General features: G+C 48.0%; 1 protein-coding gene across 3 annotated transcripts in view; it reads right to left on the reverse strand.

Moving 5' to 3' along the window:
* The window catches only part of Gfod1 (Gfo/Idh/MocA-like oxidoreductase domain containing 1), a 103469-nt gene that overhangs the window by 56905 nt on the left and 20999 nt on the right, over nucleotides 1-25565 (reverse strand). Inside the window, exon 1 of one of the 3 annotated variants that reach the window (XM_076573238.1) lies at nucleotides 9498-11477. The exons of the other annotated variants lie outside the window; for them this stretch is intronic. Coding sequence (XP_076429353.1) covers nucleotides 9498-9537 — 40 coding nt within the window. The 5' untranslated portion in view covers nucleotides 9538-11477. Of the gene's footprint in view, nucleotides 1-9497; nucleotides 11478-25565 lie in introns of those variants that run through there. 3 annotated transcript variants of the gene reach the window in all.

Raw genomic sequence — 25565 nt, forward strand, 5'->3', positions numbered from 1 at the left:
TGTCACTCACTCAGCTGGCACCCAGCTCACCTCAACAGGGCATTTGTTACAGCGGATCACCAGCCATCACACAAGCTCACATAGCCAAAGGGCACAGGCTCAAGCCAACCAGGGCATCTTCAGAGCTGCCTCTCTACACACACACACACACACACACACACACACACACACACACACACACACACACGATTTCTCTGTGTAGCTCTGACTGTCCTGGCATTTACTCTCTAGACCAGGCTGGCCTCAAACTCAGAGATCCACCTGCCTCTGCCTCCTGAGTGCTGGAATTAAAAGCATGCCCCCACTGTCCGGCCAGAGCTGCTTCTTTCTAGAGCCTTCTTTGGACACCTCTAAGCACACACTGTACTCCATTCAAGACCACCCACCCTTTAGCTCCTCATAAAAAAGGTGCTTTGAGTCTGAAGCTTCCTACAGCTGTTTTTTTCCCCTTTTATCCTAACATTTTTTAAATTTTTATATTGTGTGCATATGTACATGCATGGCTATGTGTGCCAGGCACACATGGAGGTCAGAGGACAGCCAGTAATTCTCACTCATGGCTAAGCCTGACTGCTTGATTCCAAGAGCCACACACTAGGAGGAGAGAACCATCTGATTGGAGAGTAATCCTAACCAGAAAGTAGACAGGCAGATCCCTAAAGCTTGCTGGCCAGAGACACAGCCTAGCTGATATGGCAAGCTCTGAGTCCAGTGAGGAGACTCTATCTAAAATAAATAAATAAATAAAATGCAGGCTAATGGGGAAGACATCAATGTTGACCTCTGGCCTCCCAGGTACACACAGGGATCTGCTGCATATACATGAAGACACATACACCACACATTCACCAATGAGTAAAGGACTCAAATGACCAGGCCTGGTAGCACAGGTCTGTCATCCTAGCTACAAGGATCACAAGTTCAAAGCCTGCCTGGGCTACAGAGTGAGTATAAGGCCATCCTGTACAATTTAGTGAGATTTTGCTTCAAAAAGAAAAATAGGGGGCAAGGCGGTAGTGGCACATGCCTTTAATTCCAGCACTGGGGAGGCAGAGGCAGGCAGATCTCTGCAAGTTCAAGGCCAGCCTAGACTACAGAGCTACTTCAGAGCCAAAGCTGTCCTAGAAACCCTGTCTCAAAAAAAGAAAGAAAGAAAAAGAGAAAAGAAAAATAGGGCTGAGCATATACATCGGTATCAGTACTAGAGTGTCATCCAGTGTATATGAGGCTCAATTCTGGAAACTGAAGATAAGCATCATCTACCTATTTGAAATTTCAGATCTTAAATCTTCATTTACTATTCCTTAGATGCTGCCTTAGTTACTTAGTTACTTTTCTATGGCCATGAACAAAATGCCATGACCAAGACAACTTATAAAAGAAAGAGTTTAATTTGGGGCTCATGGTGCCAGAGGGTTAGAGTCCATAACCATCATGGTGGGGAGCATGACAGCGGACAGGCATGGTGCTGGAACAGTAGCTAAGAGCTCACATCTTGATCCACAAAGCCCAAGGCAGAGAGAATTAATTGGGAATGATGTGGGCTTTTGAAACCTCAAAGCCCACTCCCAGTGATACACCTCCTCCACCAAGGCCACACCACCTAATCCTTCCCAAACAGTTCCACCAGCTGGGGACCAAACCTTCAAACATATGAGCCTATGGGGGCCGTTCTTATCCAGACCACACAGACCCCTTTCCATGCCAGGATATGCAGATCTAAATTATGGTTTTCTGACCTTTGTAATATTGTATTAGTGTGACACAGTTCACTTAACCATTCTCCTACACGGAGACACAGAGGGGATAACTGCTTCAATTATTCAATATCATAACCAATGTTGCAGTCAACAATTGTGCTCATGCAGCTAAGTAAACTCCCAGAAGTCGATGTGCAGTGGTGAAGGGCGGTGTGATTTTCACTTGCCAGCCACCTACTTCATTATTCTGTGGCTTTATTTTCTCCATTTGTAAAGGAGGGAAAGTATTGACCAGCTCTCCAGTTACCCCTATAAATGTCTGGTGAGCCTAAGAAATAGGAGGATGATATTCCTATGGGACACCGTGTCAAAGACATTGTGTTAGTGCAAAACCCCAACTCGAGATCCCTGCCTGGGTCAGCTCACACTGATGGCCGGTGGGAAGACTGCTAGGCCCATCCGTCTCAGGAGCTAAGGCGTGTCGGATCTGCTTTACTTTTCAAGTTTGTATTCATTTATTGATGATAGGCATCAAACCCAGTGCCTTCCTCGGGCTAAGCATGCGCTCTACCCCTGATCCACATCCCCAGTCCCAATAGGATCATTTTTAATACTTAACACAATACCCTGGTAGCGTAGATGGAGAATCAGAGAATAAACAATTGAAAGTCAAAGAAGGACTGGGAAAAAACAACAACAACAACAACAACAACAACAACGGCTAAGTGGGTAAAAGGCTTGCTGTGAAACTTAAGGACCTGAGTTCAAATCCCAGAACCTACATAAAAGCCAGAGTGGAATATTGAGGGCCAGCAAGCATGGCATACTAAGTGAGAACAACAAGGAGACACACACGGTTCCACCCCCACCACCGCCACCACCACCTTAAACATGGCAGAAGGCAGGGAAGGACACCTCAGCTGGGTCTGATCTCTGTGCTGTGCTTCACGGAATGTACACACACACACACACACACACACACACACGCACGCACGCACGCACGCACGCACGGACGCACACAATCATAAAAACACACATATCATACTCAGAGAGATTAAAGACAAAGGAAGAAAGGAATGAACAAACAAACAAAATGAATGAAGATCGCCCGCCGTTTCATATAGACTGCTGTGTGACTGCAGGCCTGAGACAGCCTGGCAGCAGCTGGTGGCTGCCCTGAGGAGGCCAAGCCCATAGATACTAAAACATTCAGCTCCCTCATTCAACTTCTCTGCAACATCACCACAGGCTTAAAGTCTGTCTGTCTGTCTCAAATAAACCTACATGCCTTCCCTTAGGTAGATATGAGAGACACCCTGTTTGTATTTCAGGAGTTTTATTTGAACTTAAGAGATTCTGAGCTAGTGACACAGACTGGGCTTTGCCCAGCATTGCCCACAAGCTGGACAGTGGATGACATGCACTGTCTCTTCTGGTCTTCACAGAACCATCTGCATTAGACAACAGATTCCCTCTCTCCAGTGAGCACTGAGCTGTGACGTATCATTGTCTAACTTAACCAGGGCTTCTTAAGGCATCTGCCCCACACCCAGAGGTTCCTATAGTCCTTGCTGCGGGATGCAGACTGGGCAGCCATCGGTGCAGGAGTTCCCAGGGTGATTCTTAGGTTAATCAGTGTTGGGGGAGAGGGGCAACCAGAAAAGGCCTCCAGTGCCAGACTGGCTCAGAAAGTGTCCCCCAAACAGAAAACAAAACAAAAACAAAAACAAACATGGCTGGGTTCCACCTAAACAGCAGAGCAACAAAATGGTGAAGCCAAAGAAAAAGAAGCACAGCTCAAGCATCACACAGCTGTCCTCATCTGCGTGGTAGGAATTGTACACTGAGAAAAGATGCACGGTGGCTTACCATGCAACTGCCAACGACCGAACACCAACCAATGAGAGCTGCCTTCATTTATGTTGTGGGAATTACTTCTGGAAAATCAATGCAAAGTGGCTCTTCTAACCAAATCAACGTGGACTCTTCCAAACTGGACAACTCCCTGATCCGCCCACTGCCATATGCCCAAGGCTTTCCTGAAGTGTACATACTAAATGAGCTTATTTTCTTTCTACTGTGGTCTTAAGGGTGAATTTTTTTCACCAACCCTCTAGAATCCCTCAGTCTCAATAAACTCCAGCTCACCTAACATTTGCAAGGCCCTGGGTTCCATCCTCAACATCTCAAGGAAAGACTGAGACCAAGCCTGTGTGGGCAGTACTAAGCGCCAGTCCACAGGACCAAGCCTGTGTGGGCAGTCCTGTTTGCACCCAGGTCTCTCTAGTCCCAATTCAAGACCATCACTGCTTGCTGGATATTGCCCTCCAAGCAGAAATGAAAAACTCTGGGTTCTAGAAATTGATTAAAAATTGTTCCAAGGAAGGTAAGACCAACTCCACCACCCCAGGTTACCCGACATTCCTGTATAGTTAAAGTTCATACCACAATTACCATAAGTCCTTTATTTTTAGAGCACCCTCCTCCTGGATGATTCTAGATGATTCTGGATCATCACAACCATGTTCCATGGCTACCTACAGAACTCTCTGACCATCTCTCCTCGTCTCCAGAAGACCATGAGTTCAGACTCCTTCTTCTCCAGGGCTGGCTTGGTCTTCTGGAAGCAATTGTACTAACAAATGTTTTCAGAAGTCAAAATCAGACATGTTTCCTATTAAATCAGAGAACAACTTTCAATGTAAACAGTGCTGGGGTTTTTATCCAAGCATTGCTGCTTCGTTTCAAGACATGCAGAGCCCTTGAAACACTTCAGAACAGATGCTCCTGCTGGTATCTTTTACCCAGATCACCCTGGTATGTGTCTGTCATGCAATGGACTCCAGTCTTCCGAGCCTCCCTCCAGACAGGCAGGAACCCTGGCAATTACTGAGGGACAGAGGTAAAAAAGAGGAGCTGGGCCTGTTACAGCTCAGCCACTGAACATAACCCAATCATACCTGCTTGGGCCGATTTCATGGTACCACTATAATTTCCTGCTAAGACTTCTGAACACCTCCCTCCATAGGCTGGCCTAGTGGCTACTCCACAGTAGGAGCCTCCTTTCTGTCTGGACCCTGAGATACATCCCTGCCTTTAGCTCCAAAGCTCTACAAGGCCCACTATGACGTCAGCTCCTCATCCTCTGCAGCCATGCTACTCTGCGGACCTAGAGGTCTGGACTTTCCTTGTTTCTGAGCTGGTAAGATTTGGGATGAAAATGTCCTGTGGAAGCAAGAAATCTGATATTCTTGCAAATGACAGATCTCATTCAAATGACATGAAGCAAACATTACTGACCTGTTCCAAGATAAACATCTATTCCATAGAAAAGAAGAAAATATCTGAGTTTAGAGTTCTTTATGAACTCAAGCTTTATATATAAAAATACGTTTTTTTTTTTTTTTTTGAAAACTACTAAGAGTTCTACACACACACACACACACAGAGAGGGGGGGCGAGGGGGGAAGGGAGCAGTGAGGGAGAGTATAGTACATGTATTCCACAATGCATGCATATTTCAAAGCAATGCAGTGTGGCCCAGCAACCCCCATTTCTAGTTACATGCAAAAGAATCTCAGCCGTCAGGTTGAAGAGACATCTGCACTCTGCATTTCATTTCATTTCAGCCATATAGCTCGCTTTCTTGCTTTTTTTTTTTTTTTTTTTTTTTTGAGAGGAGGGTTGGTTTGTTGTGGTGGTGGTGGTTGTGGGTGTTTTGCGGTTTTTGTTTGTTTGGTTTGGTTTGAGGTTTTGGGAGCTTTTGTTTTTGTTTGTTTGTTTTTTGTAGTTCTGGCTGTCCTAGAACTCACTATGTAGATAGATGAGGCTAGTCTCGGACTCACAGGGGTCCACCTGCCTCTGCCTCCCATGTGCTGGGATTAAAGGCATGAGCCACTATACCTGGCCATCTAGCCTTTTAAAAGGACATTTTGGTGGGACTGGAGATTGCTCAGCAGTTAAGAGGACCTAATGCTCTTGTAGAGGACCCAAGTTTGGTTCCCAGTATCCACAATGTTCCTAGTATCCAGTTCACAATCACCTTTAACTCTAGTTCCAGGAGACCGGATACTCTCTACAGGCACCTGCATACACACACACACACACACACACACACACACACACACACACACACACACCTTGGTTATAATACAAACATCAATCCTGCTATGACAGTACTGATGTCAGTAACAGGGTGACATGGGGACACCTGCATCCATGAGCTGAGACTAAACATAGTAAAAGCAATAACCTTAGTAGCTGCTGGCGCTGGTGAGTAAGAGAGGGTAGCGGCTAGCATTCCAGTGTCCCTGGCTGGCAGCCTTCCAATCTTACAGACACTCAGCAGATCCTGTCTTCCTAGGGGGCCAGATGCCCTGATGGACTTCTCCTACTCACAGCTGGGCAAGGAGGAAATAACATGCATCCAAATGAGATCTCAGGCTGCCCTGGCTGTGATCTCTCTCAACTGGAGTAGCAATGTTCTGCCCTTGCACTGTGCCCATAATCTGAAGAGACCAAGATGCTGCCTGATGCATCCCTGTATCCAAATAGCCACAGAATTAAAACAACCTAAGGATGCTATTGCTGCAGACTTCCCAGAGCCCAGAGCATGTATCTCCTGTCCTTTGGCAACACCTTGACTTTGGGCCTCTCAAAGCCATGGCTCTGGAATGAAGAAAAGACTCTTACAGCTAAGGATCGGGAGGAGGAGTGAGCAGGGTCTGGACTCTTGCTAACAGGCCTGCTTTAAAATAAACAGCACTGTCCTTATTTTTGCAGAATCAAGAGGTTTAGTCTACAACAAGGAATCATCATGCCTCTGGACAACACCCAAGATAGAAGTCTAAGCTTAAAGGGACCAGCAATGTCAGGCCACATGGGGCACAGGTTTGACCATATGTCCAACAGCAGACCATCTGAACCTCTGGAGCGTGACACAACTGTGTGGATCGGACCTCTCAAGGCAGCATCCCTGGAGAGCAGCAGAGCATAGAAGCCATGGTGAGAAGATGTGTGCTGGTCAGGAGGCAGAAGCAGGAGGAACAGGAGTTCAAAGTCATCCTCAACTACACAATGAGTTCAAGGCCAGTGTGTATTACATGAGACCTTTCCTGAAGAGGGGGAGGAAGAGGAAGAGTGCTAGGTGGCAGGAGGAAGGCTGGGTATCTGTTTGTTCAACCGAATAAAGCAGAAAATTATGTGGACAAGGACACAGGACAGACAAAGGAAGAGGGAATCAAAGCCACCATGCTGGAGCTGGCACACACACTATTGTCCACTTTGCTGACGAGCCCAGCTGTGTTCCTGGCCCAATCTGGCCAAGAACCAGAGACTAATGATGTCACAGCCTGAAGACTCCAGTCTAGCAGGGGCAGGCCTTTCAAAGACTTGAAGCATTAGATGGAATCAATTTCAAATTATATTCATAATGCTCAAACATAGGCCAAAGTGCAGTGGCACACACTTTTAATTCCAGCACTCAGGAGGCAAAGGTGGGTAGATCTCTGTGAGTTCCAGATCAGTCTGAACTACATAGAAAGTTTCAGACCAGCCAGAACTACATAACAAGACCCTGTCCCTAGGATGGATGATAGATAGATAGATAGATAGATAGATAGATAGATAGATAGATAGATAGATAGATAGATAAGTAAATAAATAAGCTCAAACACATGTCTGTTTGCTGTGGCTTCCAAAACTGTGCTCTAGAACCAGCCTGTTGGTTCCATGCAGACTGACCCTGCAGGACCAGAACAAAGCAAACACAGAAGTAAAGTGTCAGTTTGGGGTCAGGTGGGAAGCTGGCTGGATCACACAGTCAAGTGTTAGCTTGGGGTCAGGTGGGAAGCTGGCTGGATCACACAGTCAAGTGTTAGCTTGGGGTCAGGTGGGAAGCTGACTAGATCACACAGTAAAATGTTAACTTGGGGTCAAGTGGGAAGCTGGCTGGATCACACAGTCAAGTTTTAGCTTGGAGTCAGGTGGGAAGCTGGCTGGATCACACAGTCAAGTTTTAGCCTGGAGTCAGGTGGGAAGCTGGCTGGATCACACAGTCAAGTGTTAGCTTGGGGTCAGGTGGGAAGCTGGCTAGATCACACAGTGGAATGTTAGCTTGGGGTCAGGTGGGAAGCTGGCTAGATCACACAGTGGAATGTTAGCTTGGGGTCAGGTGGGAAGCTGGCTGGATCACACAGTCAAGTGTTAGCTTGGAGTCAGGTGGGAAGCTGGCTGGATCACACAGTGGAATGTTAGCTTGGGGTCAGGTGGGAAGCTGGCTGGATCACACAGTCAAGTGTTAGCTTGGGGTCAGGTGGGAAGCTGGCTGGCTCACACAGTGGTCCTGGGCTTTAAGCTGGAAGCAGATGCAGTGCAGGAGGACAGACCTTCTGAGAAAGCCACTCAGCCCACAAGAGCCTGGGGTGCAGGTACTGACTGCCAGACCAGGCCAGGAAGTGGGGAGAACAGCAGCCAAGGATCACACCAGGCTGCTATGGACATCTATGAGTCTCACAGTGACCTTCACGTGAGCATGCCTGTATGTGGGTACATATATGTATAAAGGTGTGCGTGCATGTGTATGTACATGCACATAGAGGACAGGGGACCAGCTTAGGTGACATTCCTTGGGCAGTGTTCATCTTTGCTTTTGAGACAAGAACTCTCACTGGCCTGGATCTTACTCAGTGGGCTGGGCTAGCTGGTCAACCAGGCCCAGAGATCCACCTGTCTGTGCTTTCCTAGCATTGGGTATCACAAGCGTGTGTGTCACCATGCCTAGCTCTTCATGGGTTCTGGGGATCAAACACGGGTCCTCATGCTTCTTCGGCAAGCACTTTACAACTGAGCCATCTCCCCAGCCCATCGTGGTGACCTACTTAGACAGAGCTATCTGTCAGACACACCCCTGCCATGGGCCATCGAATCACATGTACGCCACAAATACACATGTATGTGGGTGGAAGAGAAGCCCTGGGTGTAAGTCGCTCTTGGTCTAACCCAAACACCTTACAGCATTAATTCTCCAGGGGACTCGTGGCTTCAGGGGATTTCCATCCATCATGGTAGGGAGAATATGGCAGAGAGGCTGGGTCTGTGGCCTCGTGTGTATGTAGCATAGCAGAGTACCTAATGGTAGCTGTTCAGATCATAACTAGCCAGGAGGCAGAGACCATGCCAGAACCAAGTGCAAGGGTATGACCTTCAGAGGCATACCCCTAGTGACCAGCTTCTGGCCATCCAGATCCCGCCCCCCAACTCTCACAGCCTCCTAAGATAGTGCCGCCAGCTGGGGGAACAAGCATTCCAAACATGAGCCTGTTGGGGGCATTTCAGATTCAAGCCAGAACAAGGAAATGGGATCCGAAGAGACAGGAGAAGTCTGACATGATGTCACGTGTCTGTCTTGCCAATCTGGGTAAGGGATTTCAGAAACCCCACGTGCATGCCAAGCTTTTCATTTCACCACTGGCCGCCGCCACATCCCCTATCCTCACCTTCTCCGCCCACATTCTGGCTGCTCACGGCTGAAGAAACTTCCAGAATTCTGGAGCCATCCAGCTTTAAGTGGTAAAGATAGTGGCAAACATTTGCTCATCCAAGAGGAAGAGTTTGGGAACCTGTGTGCCTAAACTTTAAGCCTAGATGCTAACATAAGCCGTTCACTGGTTTTTCCATCATTACCAAAGGTCAGAGAAGATTCAAGGTGAAAGACATGTTAGTTGGCAAGGGCTGCTGGGACAAAGTACTATAGTCTCACAGTGTTAGAGCCTGGAGATTCTAGAAATGCAGGCCCACCTGATTCCTCCTGAGAGATCTGAAAGGAAGCCTGCCCCATGTCTCTCTCCAGCTCCTGGAAAGTGTTTCATTTTTTTATTTTTTCCTGTGGAATTGAATCCAGGATTCAATTGGGCATGCTGGGCAAACACTTTACCACGAAGCCACACCCCAAGCCCAAACCAACCTTCTTAGTGTTCACACATGAGATCACGTGGCACATGTCTTTCTGTGCCTGGCTTATTTCATTGGCCTTACTGCTGTGCATGCTGCCCCTGTCGCCACACGTGACAGGCACTGATTCTGTGTGGATGACTGCATTCTAACCAGTGCGACTTCTCCAGGCAAAGTCCCTAGGAAGCAATGGAATAGGTGACGGGCCAGGGGCGTGCGACAGCATACATTTGAGACCACGTCACAAGCTAAGTACTACCCCATGACGGCCGCAGAAAAGGTCAGTGGAGGAGGGGTCAGCTAGCTGAAGAAGCACAGAGGACCTGAGACAAGGGGGTGGGTGAGTTCCCTCTTGAGGAGGGAGATACAGAAACACGTGTCTGTATAGCTTATCTGAATGTGGTTTCTGCAGTTTCAGTATTCATGGCTAACCACAGTCCAAAGATATTACATGGAAAATTCCAGAAATAAACAATTTGTGTGCATTTTGAATTGTGTGCTGTGATGAAACCTCGCACCATCCCACTCCATCCCACCCAGGATGTGAGTCATGCCTTTGTCCAGCACATCCACTCTGTCTGTACCACCTGCACCTGTTAGTCACTTGTAGGAAAGGGTGCCTCAAGTCCCCACCCCCTCACTGTGTTTCTCTTACTGGTCTTCCACCAAATAAGGATATTGAGAGCAATTCTAAAAAGGAAATGGAAGTTTCCAAATGCCATAGCAACATGCAGCCTTCCTCACAGATGCCAAGAGGGGCAGTCTCTGCTGCCTCCCTGTATGTTGCTCATAATGGCGTTGACTGTGACGTTCAACACTTCCTCGGAGCACTTACAGGCAAAGTCGGCGACTTCTGCTACTCAACTGTCCTGGAATGTACAAATTCTCGGTGCAACCTTGGAAGGTGAGGCGTCTACCTAGGGTTGGGGGTGAGAGCCTGGCTGTCCCTCTGATAGGCTCTGTGGGTAAAGCTGACAGCCAGCCCCGCCTGTGGAGACAGAGCCCAAGGCTCTCTACAGCAGGGCTAATTTTAAATGCTGGAATACAAAGCCGGCTGGAATGACTCCTTCTGACCTTGGAGTCAGACGTGAGGGCAACCTGGGACAACTTGGACCAACTGTAAGCAAAAGAGGGATTGCCTGAAGAATCAAGCAGACATTCCTCAGCTTACAGCATGCTTATGTCCCACCCCGTAACGTCATTGTAAACCGAAAATATCCTAAGGTGAAGAGTGCACCATTTAATGTGCCTAGTGTGGAACATTCCAGCTTAGACACTCGGAAGATAATCGTATAGCGTCATGACCGTGGGGTTGGCCAAGAGCTTTGTTTGCTAGCACCACTCAGCATCACAGGAGAGCCCTGGGGTGCTTATCACTGCCTGGGAAAGACCCCAAACCAAAATTCTAAGCATGCTTCTTACTAAATGTATACTGCTTTCCCACCATAGTAAAGTTAAAAAAAAAAATCCATTAGGCAGAGCCATTAAGTCGGGCCGTCTGTCTGTTGTACTGAGCCTTGGTTTCTTGTGGTCCACAGAAGATAAAGCAGCCAACTATGAGAGCTTGGATGGTTCTCGGCAGTTCTTGTCACACTGGGCACAAAGCTTACCCTTCCCCCACAGCACTCTCATGGTGCCTAGAGGATTGAGGAGCAGGTATGTGATTTAGTCGAAAGTCATGGCCGCTGCCTTAAGTTTGCTTAATGGAGACATCACACTTGTTCCCACCTGGTCTTCCAGCAATACTTCCCAGCTTACATAAACCTGGCTCTGGAGCATGTACAGCCACTGAGCTGCTAAATCACCCTGGTGTGACTCAAAAGCCACCACCCAGAGTGAAGCAGAAAAAATACTACTACTACCACCACCACCACCACCACCACCACCCAATACTGTTCCAGACACATCCCTCCATGGTCTAGAATGTCCAGCTGGGCCATGATCTCCTTACTGATTTTTCCCAGGCGTTTCCCCATTCAGTTGTGATGAGTGCTGGGGATCGAACCCCAGCTTCATGCATTTTCAGCAAAGACCAACTGAGCTGCATCTCCAGCCACACGATCACACTCTTTAGCAAAGCTGAAGCTCCTATTAGAACAGGCAGTGACCACAAACCCACTCCCAACACTCACACAGGGTGGCTTTGCTCTCCCAGCACCTGGATGTGACTGGGAGTGTGACGGGCTGTCAACCTGGCATGCCTGTCACAAATCCAACTCTTATCGCAGACTTGGTTCCTGGGGTTGTTATTGTGTGTCTGCTCTGCTTGTACCATCCCTGGATTCCAGACTCCCAGATGGAAAGTGAGTGGCCTGCAGACCGTTTGCAGACATAGGCATGGGGAGCTCTGGTTATTGTTTAGCAAAGGGAACTGTACACCAGGATCTGGGTCTCACACCTACAAGCAGGCCCTCCAGGGCACAGTGTCTTAGGCCTCATGATGAACCAGGTGGGTGAAGCCCAAACCCCAGGCCTTGTCTTGACATTAGGGGGGCTCACATCTGTGGCTGGTCCAATTCAATCCGATGCTGTGATGTTCCTGCTTGGGACCACCTTTGGTAATCCTGGCCAGATTGTTAACAGACATTAAAGTCTCTCAGAACCAGAGGGCCCTGAAAGGAGTTCAGGGTCATTGCCCCTGGGAATGCAAAGGAGGAACAAATCCAAGTGAGTCTAACGTTGAAAATCTTTCTCCTTTGCCGATGCTTACAGCCCTCGACATGGAAAGGGCTGTGTGTGTGTTAGTATGTGTGTGCTGTATCCACATGTAAACACACATATGTGCATGTGGAGGCCAGAAGTTGACTTCAAGTGTCTTCTATCACTTTCTACCTTCTTTGCTGAGATGGGGTCACTTACTGACCATGAAGCTCACTGTTTTGACTGGACTGGCTAACCAGTACATCCCAGGGATCCTCCTGTCTCTACCACCATCTCAATCCTTACCCCAAGTGCTGGAACCACAGATGTATGTTGCCAAGCCCAACTTGACATGGGTACCTGGGATCTGAACGCGGGCTCTTATGCTGGAGTGGCAAGCATCCCCCAACCTTGGCAGGGATTTTGATGCTGTCTAGGCCCTAATCCCTGGCCCTCAGCATGACCCAAAGACCTAGGAGGAAGGGAACTGACACATAGTACTGAGGCCTGGTTGAGGCAATCGCCTGGTTGTGCAACTAACTAGGCCTGGTGAGGTCAGGGAGAGGGGCTGGGAGGTCAGCTGTAAGGAACAAGAGGCCAAAAGGAACAGAGGCTGTGGCAAGGTCAGTCCATCCTGAAACACTCAGAGCCCCCGGAGGTGGCTTGGGACTTGATGTGAGAAGACCTCCTATATGCTAAAGGGGTGAAGACCATCGAAGGTCAAACTTGCTTGTCTTGGACCTAGCTGCATGGTCTTCACTGCTGTGGTAGTTTGAGTGTAATTGGCCACCATAAGGAGCAGTACCCTTAGGAGGTGTGGCCTTGTTGGAGTGGGTGTGGCCTTGTTGGAGAAAGTGTGTCACCATGGGGGCGGGCTTCAAGGGTTCCTATGCTCAGGATACCACCCAGTGTCTCCGTCGACTTCCTGTTGCCTGCAAGCTGTAGGACTCTCAGCTACTTCTCCAGCACCATGTCTGCCTGCACGCCACCATGCTCCCCACCGTGATGATAATGGACTGAACCTCTGACGCTGTAAGTGAGCCACCCTAACTAAATGTTTTCTTTATAAGAGTTGCCGTGGTCATGGTGTCTCATCACAGCAATAAGAACTAAGTCAACTGCCATTTCAGGGGACAATGATGCAAGGCCAACAATGGAACCAAAGGCATCAGACTGAGCAGTGAGGACCAAGGGCAGGAATAGTCATTCCAAAGGTACTGGACACAGGCTAGCCAGTTACATCCACCCCTGGAGGGAGGGACTTCCTGTGTTGCAGGAGGTCCATGTTGTATGTTCTGTCCACTAGACCATACCCAGAACCTCCATTTTCATCTGCTTAAATGAGAGAAACCAACATGTATCACCCCAGTATCACTGCAGAGAACTTCCTGAACATTCTGTGTCATGTGTGAAACAGTGGAACAATACACTGCCTCCTGTTGGAGTTCGCCTCCAGTACTGTGAGCATGTGTTTGCTTCAAAACTACCAAAGGAAAAACACTCCATTTCCGGGCGACTTTCTGTTGTGTTTTTAAAATGTAGGTTGAGGAGAAGGGACTGTATTGCTCTCCATGAGGTTGTTTCGAAGACTGCCTTGATTGATCCAGAGCCACGGGGTGTAGACCACCTCTCCCCTTCTGTCACTGCCTCGAATTACGTCTGCTTCACTCAGCTACTCGGATCTCAAACCCAAAGACTCAGCATTGACCAAAGTGGCTTGTGCACAGCAAAGCTTGAATAAATATTTATTAGATGGATGGAGCAAGCTACAAAGTAATTTTTTTAATATCCAAAATACAATGGGTCTTTGTAGACTCCCTGCAGGGACAATTATTGAATCATTTGAAGACATCTAGATCTAGACTTACAGGCAGCAGTATCCTAACTTCTTAAGGTTTCCTCAATAACAGTATGTTTCCATAACTTCAAACAGACAAACGGACTCACAGGGATGGAAATAACAACAGAAGCCAAGTACTGTGGTGTGTGCTGTAATCCTGCACTTGGGAGACTGAAGCAGGAGGACCATGAGTTCAAGGCCAGCCTAAGTGCCATAGTGAGACCCTATAACAGGGGTTCTCAATCTGCGGGCCTTGACCCCTGGGGGCAAACAAACTTTCCACAGAGGTCACCTAAGACCATCAGAAAACACAGATATTTACATTATGATTCCTCACAGTAGCAAAATTACAGTTATGAAGTAGCAACAAAATGAATCTCATGGTTGGGGGGTGACTACAACGTAAGGAGCTGTATTAAAGGGCCGCAGCATCAGGAAGGTTGAGAACCACTGCCCTGTACCAAAGAGTAAAAATAAGGTAGCAACAGGAGCACCTTAGATTTAGGTAAGAGCTATACTAAGCCAAATGTTAAAGAATAATCTCTCTTACACACACACCCCACACATGTATACATACACACACGTACAAGCATGCACGCATGCACACTTATCTGAAGCCGTAAATCACTTTCTTTTTAATCTGCCCATTTGTTGAAATGGAAGCATGGCAGACACACTGCACAGAGACAGTCTGGCGTTGGTGGCCATGCATCCCTGGCCATCAGACCCTACAACCTACATTCCCCTGGCCTTCTCACATAAGGAGAGCACAAAACAAAGCTCTATCTGTCCTCACGATGGGCTGGACTGTGCCTCTCCAAGAGCCACTGACGCCCTAGCTGCTTACATCTGTGAAGGCTACTGTATTTGAAAATTGAGTTGTCCCAGCCAGAACAGCTGACGTCATGATAGCAAATGGCTGCAAATGGTGGTGAGGCTACAGGAAAAGAGAAACCATATCCAGTGAGGTCGGGGGTAGACTGGTCTAGTCATTATGGAAATCTGTACAGGGTTCCTCAAGAACTCAGAACAGAACTACTGCATGGCCCAGCCGCTCCACTCCTGGGTATACACCCAGAGGACTCCAAGTCAACCCACCACAGAGATTCTTGGGTATACACATTTATTGCTGTTCTAGTCACAATAAAAAGACATGGACCAAACAGTCTTGTTTACTAATAAACCAGCCTGATCAAACAGATGGATGCATAAAGAAAATGTAACACACACACACACACACACACACACACACACACAATTAATTTAAGACATCTACAATGAAAAATGAAATCATGACACTTGCAGGCAAATGGATAGCACTAAAAATCATATGTTAAGCAACTTAAGCCAGACTCAGACAAATACTGCATGTTTTCTCACACATGCAGATCCTAGATTTTTTTTTTTTAATGTGTGTGTGTGCACATGCATACAAATGGGAAAGGTCATGAAACTAGAAAGGCGCCGGGCGGTGGTAGCACATGCCTTTAATCCCAGCACTCAGGAAGCAGAGACAGGCGGATCTCTGTGAGTTCGAGGCCAGCCTGGGCTACAGAGCAAGATCCAGGAAAGATGCAAAGCTACACAGAGAAACCCTGTCTCGAAAAACAAAAACAAAAACAAAACAAAAAAAATGAAACCAGAATGGGGACCATGATGTAGGAGGGAATGATCCTGGAAACGGGAGTCTAGGGGAAGGAAGGACTGGAACACGTGTGACATGGAAGCAGGAAAGGGGGTCCCGGGGGGCAGAGGACAAGCAGGAGTTAGGCAGGGGAACAGGAAAGTCAGTAAAGACGACAAAAAAGAACAAAGTATAGATAAAAATTCCACAATAAAACCTGCTACTTGGTATGCTCGTTTAAAAACCTAACCAAAAGGGAAAACAAAAGGTTGTCACAGGTGAAATTAGCTCAGATTAAGTCTTTAAGATATGCCCCATACAACATGACTGGTGTTCTTATAAAAGGGTGAAATTTAGAGACAGACATACACACAAAGGAGACCACCATTTAGAATTAAAATAGAGGCCAGGCATAGCAGCACATGCCTTTAATCCCAACACTCAGAGGTAGAGGCAGGCGGATCTCTGAGTTAGAACCAGCCTGGTCTACAGAGTGAGTTCTGGACCAGCCAGAGCTACACAGTGAGGCCCTGTCTCAAAAAAGAGAGAAAGAGAGAAAGAGAGAAAGAGAGAGAGAAAGAGAGAGAGAGAGAGAGAGAGAGAGAGAGAGAGAGAGAGAGAAAGAAAGAAAGAAAGAAAGAAAGAAAGAAAGAAAGAAAGAAAGAAAGAAAGAAAGAAAGAAAGAAAGAAAGAAAGAAAAGGAAGGAAAGGCAAGAAGGCAAATAAACAAAATTTAAAACAGACATGAGGGGATGCTGCTGTTCACCAAGATCCCCCACAGACCCTCTCAGTTTTGGAAAGGACCACCATCAAAGCACCTGGACCTCCCTGGCTTTTGCCTTGCAAATGTGGAATCAATTCCTGTTGGTCGGCACAAGTCAGTCCCTCTATGGTTTGTTACATCAGCTCTTGGAAAGGATTGCAAGCCTATCAAATGGCTAAAACCTCCAAGAGCAACACATAATCCCACAGACAGCACATGCCAAGGGTAAACTTGCATCCCTGCCACCCTAAAGAGAAAAGAGATGGGATGCTAACAGGGCCCTCCTCTGCCCCCCCACCCCCTCCTGCCACTAATCCCCAGCCTTTCTGTGATACCTCGTTTAAACCAAATCAAACAAAACACTGCCGAGCAGACCTGTGATCTTAGCCAATTTAGGAGGCTGAGATAGGAGGATTACAATTCAAGGCCAGCCTTGAACTATTTAGTGAGATCCTGTCTTAAAATGAAAATAGTAAAAGAGGTCAGGGATGGGTAGAGCTCAGTGGGAGAGCACATGCAGAGTGTAGGGGGCCCTAGGTTAAATCAATCCCCAGTATCTCACAAGTGAAAACAAGAAAAGGAAGAAACAAATCTTAAAAACAAATAAATGACAAGTACCCAGCAGTTCCCATCTGTGATCACCCCACACTCACATGTCACTTACAGAGCAGATACCACCCACTCTCCACAAGTCCACTAACAATGTTCTCCACCCTCCCACACGCCACCCAGGGGGACAGCTGGCAGCCAGGAATGGATATCAACACTTCCCCATCCTATTGTAGACTGCGGAGGGCAGAGGAGAGGGAGAGCAACTCCACAGGGGACTCTAGGGAAGGAACTGAGGAAGCTCTTCAGACCCCAGGGCCTCGGCTTCACCTCTAACGGCCACTGACAGAAAAGCTCTGCTTGTGTGGATACGAAAACCCTCAAACACACCATAAATGCATTTAGGTAAGATCTTCTGCCATCTGATTCTGCGGCTGTCACTGGAGTTTGGAATTTAGTCATGTGAAGCCCTCAGACCTAGGTCCCTCTGCACATGCTCAGCACACATGTGTGCTCATGGCCCCCAGCTCTTGTCCTTGCAAGCGTCTAGCAGAAGCATGTGCCTCCTGAACAATTCTGGAAGCTTGGCAGTGTGTGGATGAGTGTAGAGGGGTGTGTGTGGGGGTCAGGTTTCTGACCTGATTGAACTGAGACCACACCCCCAGTGGCTTCTCTCAGAAGTCCCTATCACTGACTCACCTCGGTAATTCCAGACGCCACCCTTTGCCCTCCTCGGGTTTGGTTTCCTGAAAGGGAAAGCCAGCCCCAGGCTCAGAGAAACTCAGCAGCTCCTTGTGAGTAGGAAAGCCACCTTGTCACTGCTTTGCGGGCACCAAGGACCAGAGCAGGTGTTATTTTTAAAGAGGAAACCCCACCCAAGCTCACCAATGCTGTGACAGTTTGACGAGGATGACAGAGATAAAGGCCGGGGTATTATTAAGCCATAAGCATTGCAAACCCCAAGTTCCCCGCCACTGCCTGTCAACTGTCATCCCAGTCCCTGACATCCTGTCTGAACTCCGGAAGCCCATTCAGAGAAGAAACAAACAGCTATGCTAAATTAAGCACAGACACCCACACACAGAGCTAGATATGAAACGCTCAAAGGTCAGATCGTGATGTCACCTGCCTACACTACCTGTCCCCACACCCACACACTAGAACCTGCCCCGACCATCAGCTCCCGCATCCCCAGCCAGTCCCCATTGCACGGTCAGCCCTTGGGAGGCCACAGGAAAAGGCTCAATTGCTCACTCTCTAACTGCAGACTTCCGATGTCAGGCTTGTGTGGGGTTTCCCCCACCCATAACCAAGCCTCAGCTGTAGCAGCAAACGCCAGCTGGGTGTCCTCTAACGTAATTTCATTTTGACAGGATGAGCCTGGAATTGGTGGCAGGTCCCATAGGCTGAGGGCTGAGCCCCAGGACTGCCTCCACATACAAACCTGCATGCTTTAGATGGTAACTGCAAGCCCAAGTCATCCTGCCTGCCTCTGACCCACCTGCTTTAAACTAGGGCTCTATTAAAAATAGTAATAATGAAATAAATAAGCTATGAAATAGCTTCATGGTAAGACACACAAACAACCCTGGGCTCAATCCCCAGCACCATTTAAAAAACAAACAAACAAAACCAAATGAATGAATGGATGAACCATTCCTGATTCTACACCCAAGTGTGATAGTCCACATGTGTAAATCCCAGCATTTGGGAGGTACAGACAGCAAGATTGCATGTTTAATGCCAGCCTGAAGTGTATAGGGAAAGCGTGGCTCAAAATTAAATTAATTATTTAAGCCAGGATTAGTTAATTAATTAAAACAAGGTTCCTGTCACCTCTTTCCTCTGGTTCAATTAATTTTCTTGTACAGTTTACAGAACCCTAGGAAATGCATCTAGTGGTTTATCAGAAAGGATTGCAGGGCTGGGTGACAAAGTGCTTGCTTCCGGTGAATAAGGTGCTAAATTCAATTCCCAACATGCGCACGCATGCACGCACGCGCGCGCGCGCGCGCGCGCGCGCACACACACACACATGCATGCATGTACGTACACTCACACACACGCACACACATGCATGCACACACACTCTCACACACATGACCACACATACACACACACACACACGTGTGCACACACACACATGCTCACACATACACACACTCACACACACACGCTCACACACACTCACACACATGCTCACACATACATATTACACACGTGTGCACACACACTCACACACACATGCATGCACACACACTCTCTCACACACATGCCCACACATACACACACGCATGCACACATACTCACACATACATATTAATGCATGTATGCACACACACATGCATGCACACACTCACACTCTCACACATGCACATACATGCCCACACATACACATACATGTGCACACATACTCACACACACGCTCACACATACACACACTCACACACATGCTCACACATACACATTACACGCATTTGTGCACACACACATGCATGCATGCACACTCTCACACACATGCTCACACATACACACACACATACACACTCATACAACACACACATGCTCACACATTCACATACACATACATGCATGCACACACACACACACACACATGCTCATACATACACACACACAGAAATTACAAAAGACACCAATCCTCGGTGGGGTGTGGGCTTAGAGCGCCTCCATGCCTCTCTGGAAGTGCCACTCCCTCCCTGTGTTCTCCCCAGAAAAATGGGGGTTTACAGACACCTCATTACAAAGACTTGGTGATAAAGCCAAAGACAATCAACTTGACCTTCACCCTTTCTCTCTTCCTGGAGGCAGTGGCTTGAGCTGACCTCATCTCCTCTCTAACCTGCCAGTCTTCCCTATGACGGATGGTCCTCAGCTTGAAGCTGCGCAGGGGCTGCCAGCCTTTGGGCCATTCATTAGCTTTCCAAAGCCACTCAGCACTGCGAGATTCTAAGGAGTTTAGGATGCGTGCCAGGAAAAAGGAAGGGATCTCAGATATCTATGATCTACACTACCCTAGCCTCCTTCAGCACTTCTTCCAAACGAGACAGGACTTGGCTCAATAACTCCTCTAGCTTGACTACTGTTTGGATTCCTGAGCACATATTGCTGGACATGATCTGGGCACAGCTGCCCAGGGCTGGGAGCTCTTGGCCCACTCAGCCCAGCTCCCACCCAAGACAATCCTCAGCTCAGCACTGCTTGTCCCAAGACGAATGAGGGGTGCAGGAAAACACAAATAGCAGTGCCTCCACCTTGCAGTGAGATCCCACAGGGTAAACGCAATGTGAGGTTTCTGGGCTAGAGTGTAGCTCAGTGGTCGTTCACTTGACTAACATGCACAAGGCTCTGTCGCTAGTACTGCAAAAAACGAAGTGGAGTTTTTAGCTGGGCATGGTGGTGCACACCTTTAATCCCAGCACCCAGGAGGCAAAGGCAAGTGGGTCTCTGAGTTTGAGGCCAACCTGGTCTACAAAAAAAAAAAAAAAAAGAAGAAGAAGAAAGAAAATGGAGTTTTTAGACAATGCTCTAATCTTTTAGATTATATATAATATATATAGAAAGCCAAATGTGATTGTACACACCTGCCATCCCCAGCATTCAAGAGGCTTGAGCAGGTGCATACGCATACACACACACACACACACACACACACACACACACACACTCACACTCAGAGAGAGAGAGAGAGAGAGAGAGAGAGAGAGAGACCCTGTCCTGCTCCCCACCCACTCCTTCATGAAATTTTTATCAGTATTGCCATGGATACAGATGTAGGCTTGTTCCTCTTGTTTTTTGTCCACTGGATACAGGTTAACATTTTAACTACACACTGAAGCCAGAATCAAGACGCACATATAGACAGACTTGATTGTTCTTTTGCTACAGATGGTTAATGCTGAGCAGGTGCTGACTCTTGACCTATGACCTCAAGATCTGGGCTTGATGAACTGGGATACCCTCAAGGACTCCTGAGTAGGCCTCAGGAGCCTCAGGCAGGACAGACTCTCGGGGTAAAAGCTGTCCCATTCAGTCCCCCAGGCACTATTAAGATAAAAAACATTCCCAGGCAAAATCAGGAGACTTTGAAGAGGCAAGGCTAACCCTGCAGAAAGCTGAGCTATGTCCTTCCTCTCAGGGATCCAAGAATAGGGAAGTGAGGAGCCCGTCCAGAGCACTCACTCTGATGGAATATGGGGAACACTTCAGCTCCTCCACGTTCCCAGTAACTGACAGGTAAGTTAGCAGGCGTGGGAAAAATCAAAGGCGGAGCTTTTCTGTCATAGGTAAGAGATACATGGCCAGGGCTGCTCTGCCCACGGCTCTGCAGAGCCCAGCCTCATGGCCCAGCTTAGGAAGTAGGGGAGAAGGCAAGGACGACACAACCTTCCCGGTCACCTTCCCCCCTGCGCATCCTGACTCAGACTTTGCCAGAAGCAAATGGGCACTTGCCAGGGATCTGAGCCATGACCTGGAATTTTCCGTGGCCTAAAATGGAAGAACAATGGCTAGAAAGACCCAAAACACCCAGAACTGTATTCTGCACATAGCAGGTGCCTAGTAACTATTTGTGGGAGAGGATAAATTGGCCTTTCATGAGCAAAGAGCCAATGAGAGGGCTTGACTGCTCAATGGCCAGTAGCCCTGATATTCTGGTGGAGGGATAGAGAATCCTCGTGAGATGGTTCTGGGTGCACTTAGAGAAGCACCTGATTAGAGGGAGCCTGGCCTGGATGATGCTTGGTGTCTCTTCTTGTAGCCATAAACATGACTGGTTATCGGTAGAACCCAGCATCTCTAACAAACAGGAGAATGTGACTCAGAACAGGCAGCTGATCCTCCATGCATAAACCACCCCATGACTGATGTTCTCCACAAGTCAGAAAGAGCTAGTTCTTGCAAGAAAAACTGAACCTGGGGGCTTCTGGCTTGGTTCTGGGTGTCCTCGATCATTTACTTAGGTATTTGGAAGGATGGTGAAGCTCGGCTCCGGATGTGTCTCTCTATTACCTCCCATGCTAAATAAACTGTTAGTCTCTCCTTAAACTCCGACTCAGCTTCCTAGGGCTCACCCTGAAATCTTTTCTGTGGCAAAGTCAAGAATCCTGGCTTCACTTGAGTGACGTCTCAGACAAGAACTCTGCAGCATGGAGCTGACATTCTTCCATCCCTGAACCTCACTCCAGGCTCAGCTCCTCCCAGAAAACACACACACCGAGGCTCAGCCTTTGCCAAGCAAGCCACAGCTCAGAAGACCAGCATGGCACCTCTCAGAATGGTTGCTGTGGCTGTCACCCTGTGCCACATGGGTGTAACAGGGACAGTGAGTCAGTGAATGTTCATCGGTGCTCCAGGCAGGCCTCAGAAAGTCAAGACAACATTTCGAAATTCTCTACCAACAGGTTTGAATTCCAACTGCCCTGGTGTCTAGAATACCAGGTGTATTGTCTTGTGATAAAACACTGACCAAAAGCAACTTGGGGAGGAAAGGGTTAGGTATATTACCACATCACAGTCCACCTCTGAGGGAAGTCAGGGTAGAAACTCAAGCAGAAACCACCATGCATTTTGGCTGTGTTTCTAACTCTCCCATGACCACCTGTCTAGGGATGGTACCACCCACAGGGAGCTAGGCCCTCCCACATCAATCAACAATCAATGCCTACAGAGCTGGGAGGTGGTGGCGCACGCCTTTGATCCAGCACTTGGGAGGTAGAGGCAGGTGGATTTCTGTGAGTCTGAGGCCAGCCTGGGCTACAGAGTGGGTTCCAGGACAGCCAGGGCTACACAGAGAAACCCTGTCTGGACAAAAGAACCAAACAAAAAGGAATGTCTACAGACATGCCCGCAGGCCAATCCGATGGAGGCAGTTTTTCTAATGAGGTTCTACCCTCCCATGGGGACTCTAGTTTGTGAACAGGTAACAAAGAAATAAACAGCACTAAAAGAAAAAATCTAGAGCCCTAGTTCCTCAGGTCCCAGGCAATCAACTTCTCCCCTGAAGGTTCCAGTCTGTTTAGCAAAGTGACAACTAGTAGATTAGCAGGAGAAAGGACAGACAGCGTCATTAACATGTGTGGGGATGTCATCTGGGTGATTGCCCAAGAGGCAGTGAGATTCAGAAACACACCACCCTTCCTCATAGGCAGAGGGAGAGATGCGACATCCTCCCTAAGAGCCAAAATGGAGCGCCTCCTGTCACTCTTGGCCCTGATGAGGATTGTGGCTTCACACCACCTGCCAATGCACCCTCAGTCAGGCCAAACACAGGCCGGGAGCAGAACCCAGGCTCTGAAAAGTCAAGCACACCAAACTGTGAGCTCTGCCAAACCCAAGCCTTGGTACGCGGGAGCATTCTTTAAAATGGGGGCGAGCCTCCCACCCCTGACCCTTTCTTGGGTCACTTCATCTCCCCAGCAGGATTCTGGAATCAGTGGGAAACCTGGCCTGTTCCATTACTAAAGGCTGGAATCTAAACAAACTCAAATGCAAACCGAATCACTGGCTTTCAAACATCATAGGACACCAACGAAGAGGTAGCTTAACACAGGCCCCCAGTCCCGCCCCTCCTCCTCTGGGCCATCCCCAGTCTGGCTAGAGGGTTTGCTCCTTAGATCAGGAAGCAGCTGATAGGGGGGGCTAGAGGTGTGGCTCAGTGGGTAGAGGGCATGTCGAGCAAGGGGAAGCTAGGGCTTACCTATAAATAAGCCAGGCGACACATAAAACAGGTGCAATGGTGCACACATACACACACCTGCAGCCCCAGCACTCGGGAGGCAAAAGCAGGAGAATCCGAAGTTCCAAGTCATTCTCAGCTCCATAGTGGGTTTGAAGCCAGGCCAGGCTGCATGAGACCTTGCCACAAAAGGAGCAACCAATCAGAGCAAATCATCTCCAACATCTCCCACTCCTCACAAACGCCATCTCCGAGCTCAGCAAGCCAGCGCACAGGAGCGGCCAAGATGTCATTAGGTGGAGAGCACCCATCTTTCTGAGCACAGTATCACAGTCGAGCAATTAAGCACCACAAACGGAAGGAGGTAAAGGTTTAAGAGCATTTAAAGATGCAAAGCACAGAGACCTGCACCAGCCCGGTACACCTCATTAACTGTATCCCTGCATAAGATCCTCCAGCAGGGCTTCCCAGACCCCTGAATGCAGAAGGGAAGACCCCGCAGAGAGTTTTGCTTAGAGGTTTTCTATGGACTTGGGCATTATTGTCATTTTGCTAGGCAGTTTTCTGAACTTTGCCTATCCGTCACAGGAGCCACAGATTAGTCTAAGCGAAAAAAAAATTTAATAATTTAAATGAGCTAAAATTTAAATTTAAACGAACTAAAACTTAAATCCAGTCCATCATTTACACTAACTACAATTGGGGGACCTGGTGGAGGGTAGGGGGACTCCTTCTCTGGACATAAGAGCTGCCTATCATCAAAGAAGCATCCCCTGGATATCGCTGTTCCAGTTCCTATGGCCCTATCTCAGGACTGGGGTCTTTTTCTAAGTAGGTATTCATCTACTTGGCACTGTGAAAATGGCTCAACAGGTCATGGCCAGTCACTCTTTTTAGTAAAATGGGAAAAGTAGAATAATCCAGAGGATGTCACGTGTCAGTGGAAGAAGGGTGCCATGTCACAAGACTCCTTATTCATCAATTAGATATACATATGCTATAGATCATATACATGTGTGTATCTATAACATAAGCTCACTCCCCAGAGCAGCAGGCTGCCTGTGCCCTGGTGTCTGAGTGATCTCATGTTTAGTCACTTTCCCCTTTCCATATGACTGATCCGGAGCAGAGGAGGCACGAGGTCTCCATAAGAGATTTTCCGTGTGCTTCCCCTAGACTCTATTTCCTCTAGGCACAGACCCAGGCAAATGGACAGCTTTATTTACCCATCGGGGCTCCTGTGTCCACAGACGGGAGGTGTACATGCACACTCAGCTGAGCCCACGCTCATTCTGGGGCGTGTGAAGTCAGGCTCTTTTGTATGTAAGAGAAGAACAAAGACTCACTGTAGCATCCACAGCAAAGACCCAGAGATGCCTATGCCTGGACCACAAAGTCTTCCCTTGACAGCCATGGCTATCTAGTACTATAGTACACACACACACACACACACACACACACACACACACACACACACACACACACACACACCTGGAAGGCTTGCTCCCTCACTATGATGGCTGATTCTGTGTCTACATGAACAGGCCACCATATTCAAGCATATGGTCAAACCTATTTCTGAGTGTGCTGCTGTTCTGTTTCGTTTATGTGAGATTCTTGTTTAAGTCAGTAAACTGAGTAAAACAGATTCTCTGAACCCTGTGGGTGGGCCTCATCCAGTCCTTAACTTACGACATTTTTACAAGGCTGGCCTGTGAAGAGTTCTGTCAGCAGACAGCCTGTGGGCCAGCAGGGCAATTCTTCCCCAGGACCAGAGTGGTCCACTCCACCCCAGAGCCCACGCT

Source organism: Peromyscus maniculatus, chromosome 5 (genome assembly GCF_049852395.1).
Source record: "Peromyscus maniculatus bairdii isolate BWxNUB_F1_BW_parent chromosome 5, HU_Pman_BW_mat_3.1, whole genome shotgun sequence".
In the NCBI taxonomy this organism is placed as follows: domain Eukaryota; kingdom Metazoa; phylum Chordata; class Mammalia; order Rodentia; family Cricetidae; genus Peromyscus; species Peromyscus maniculatus.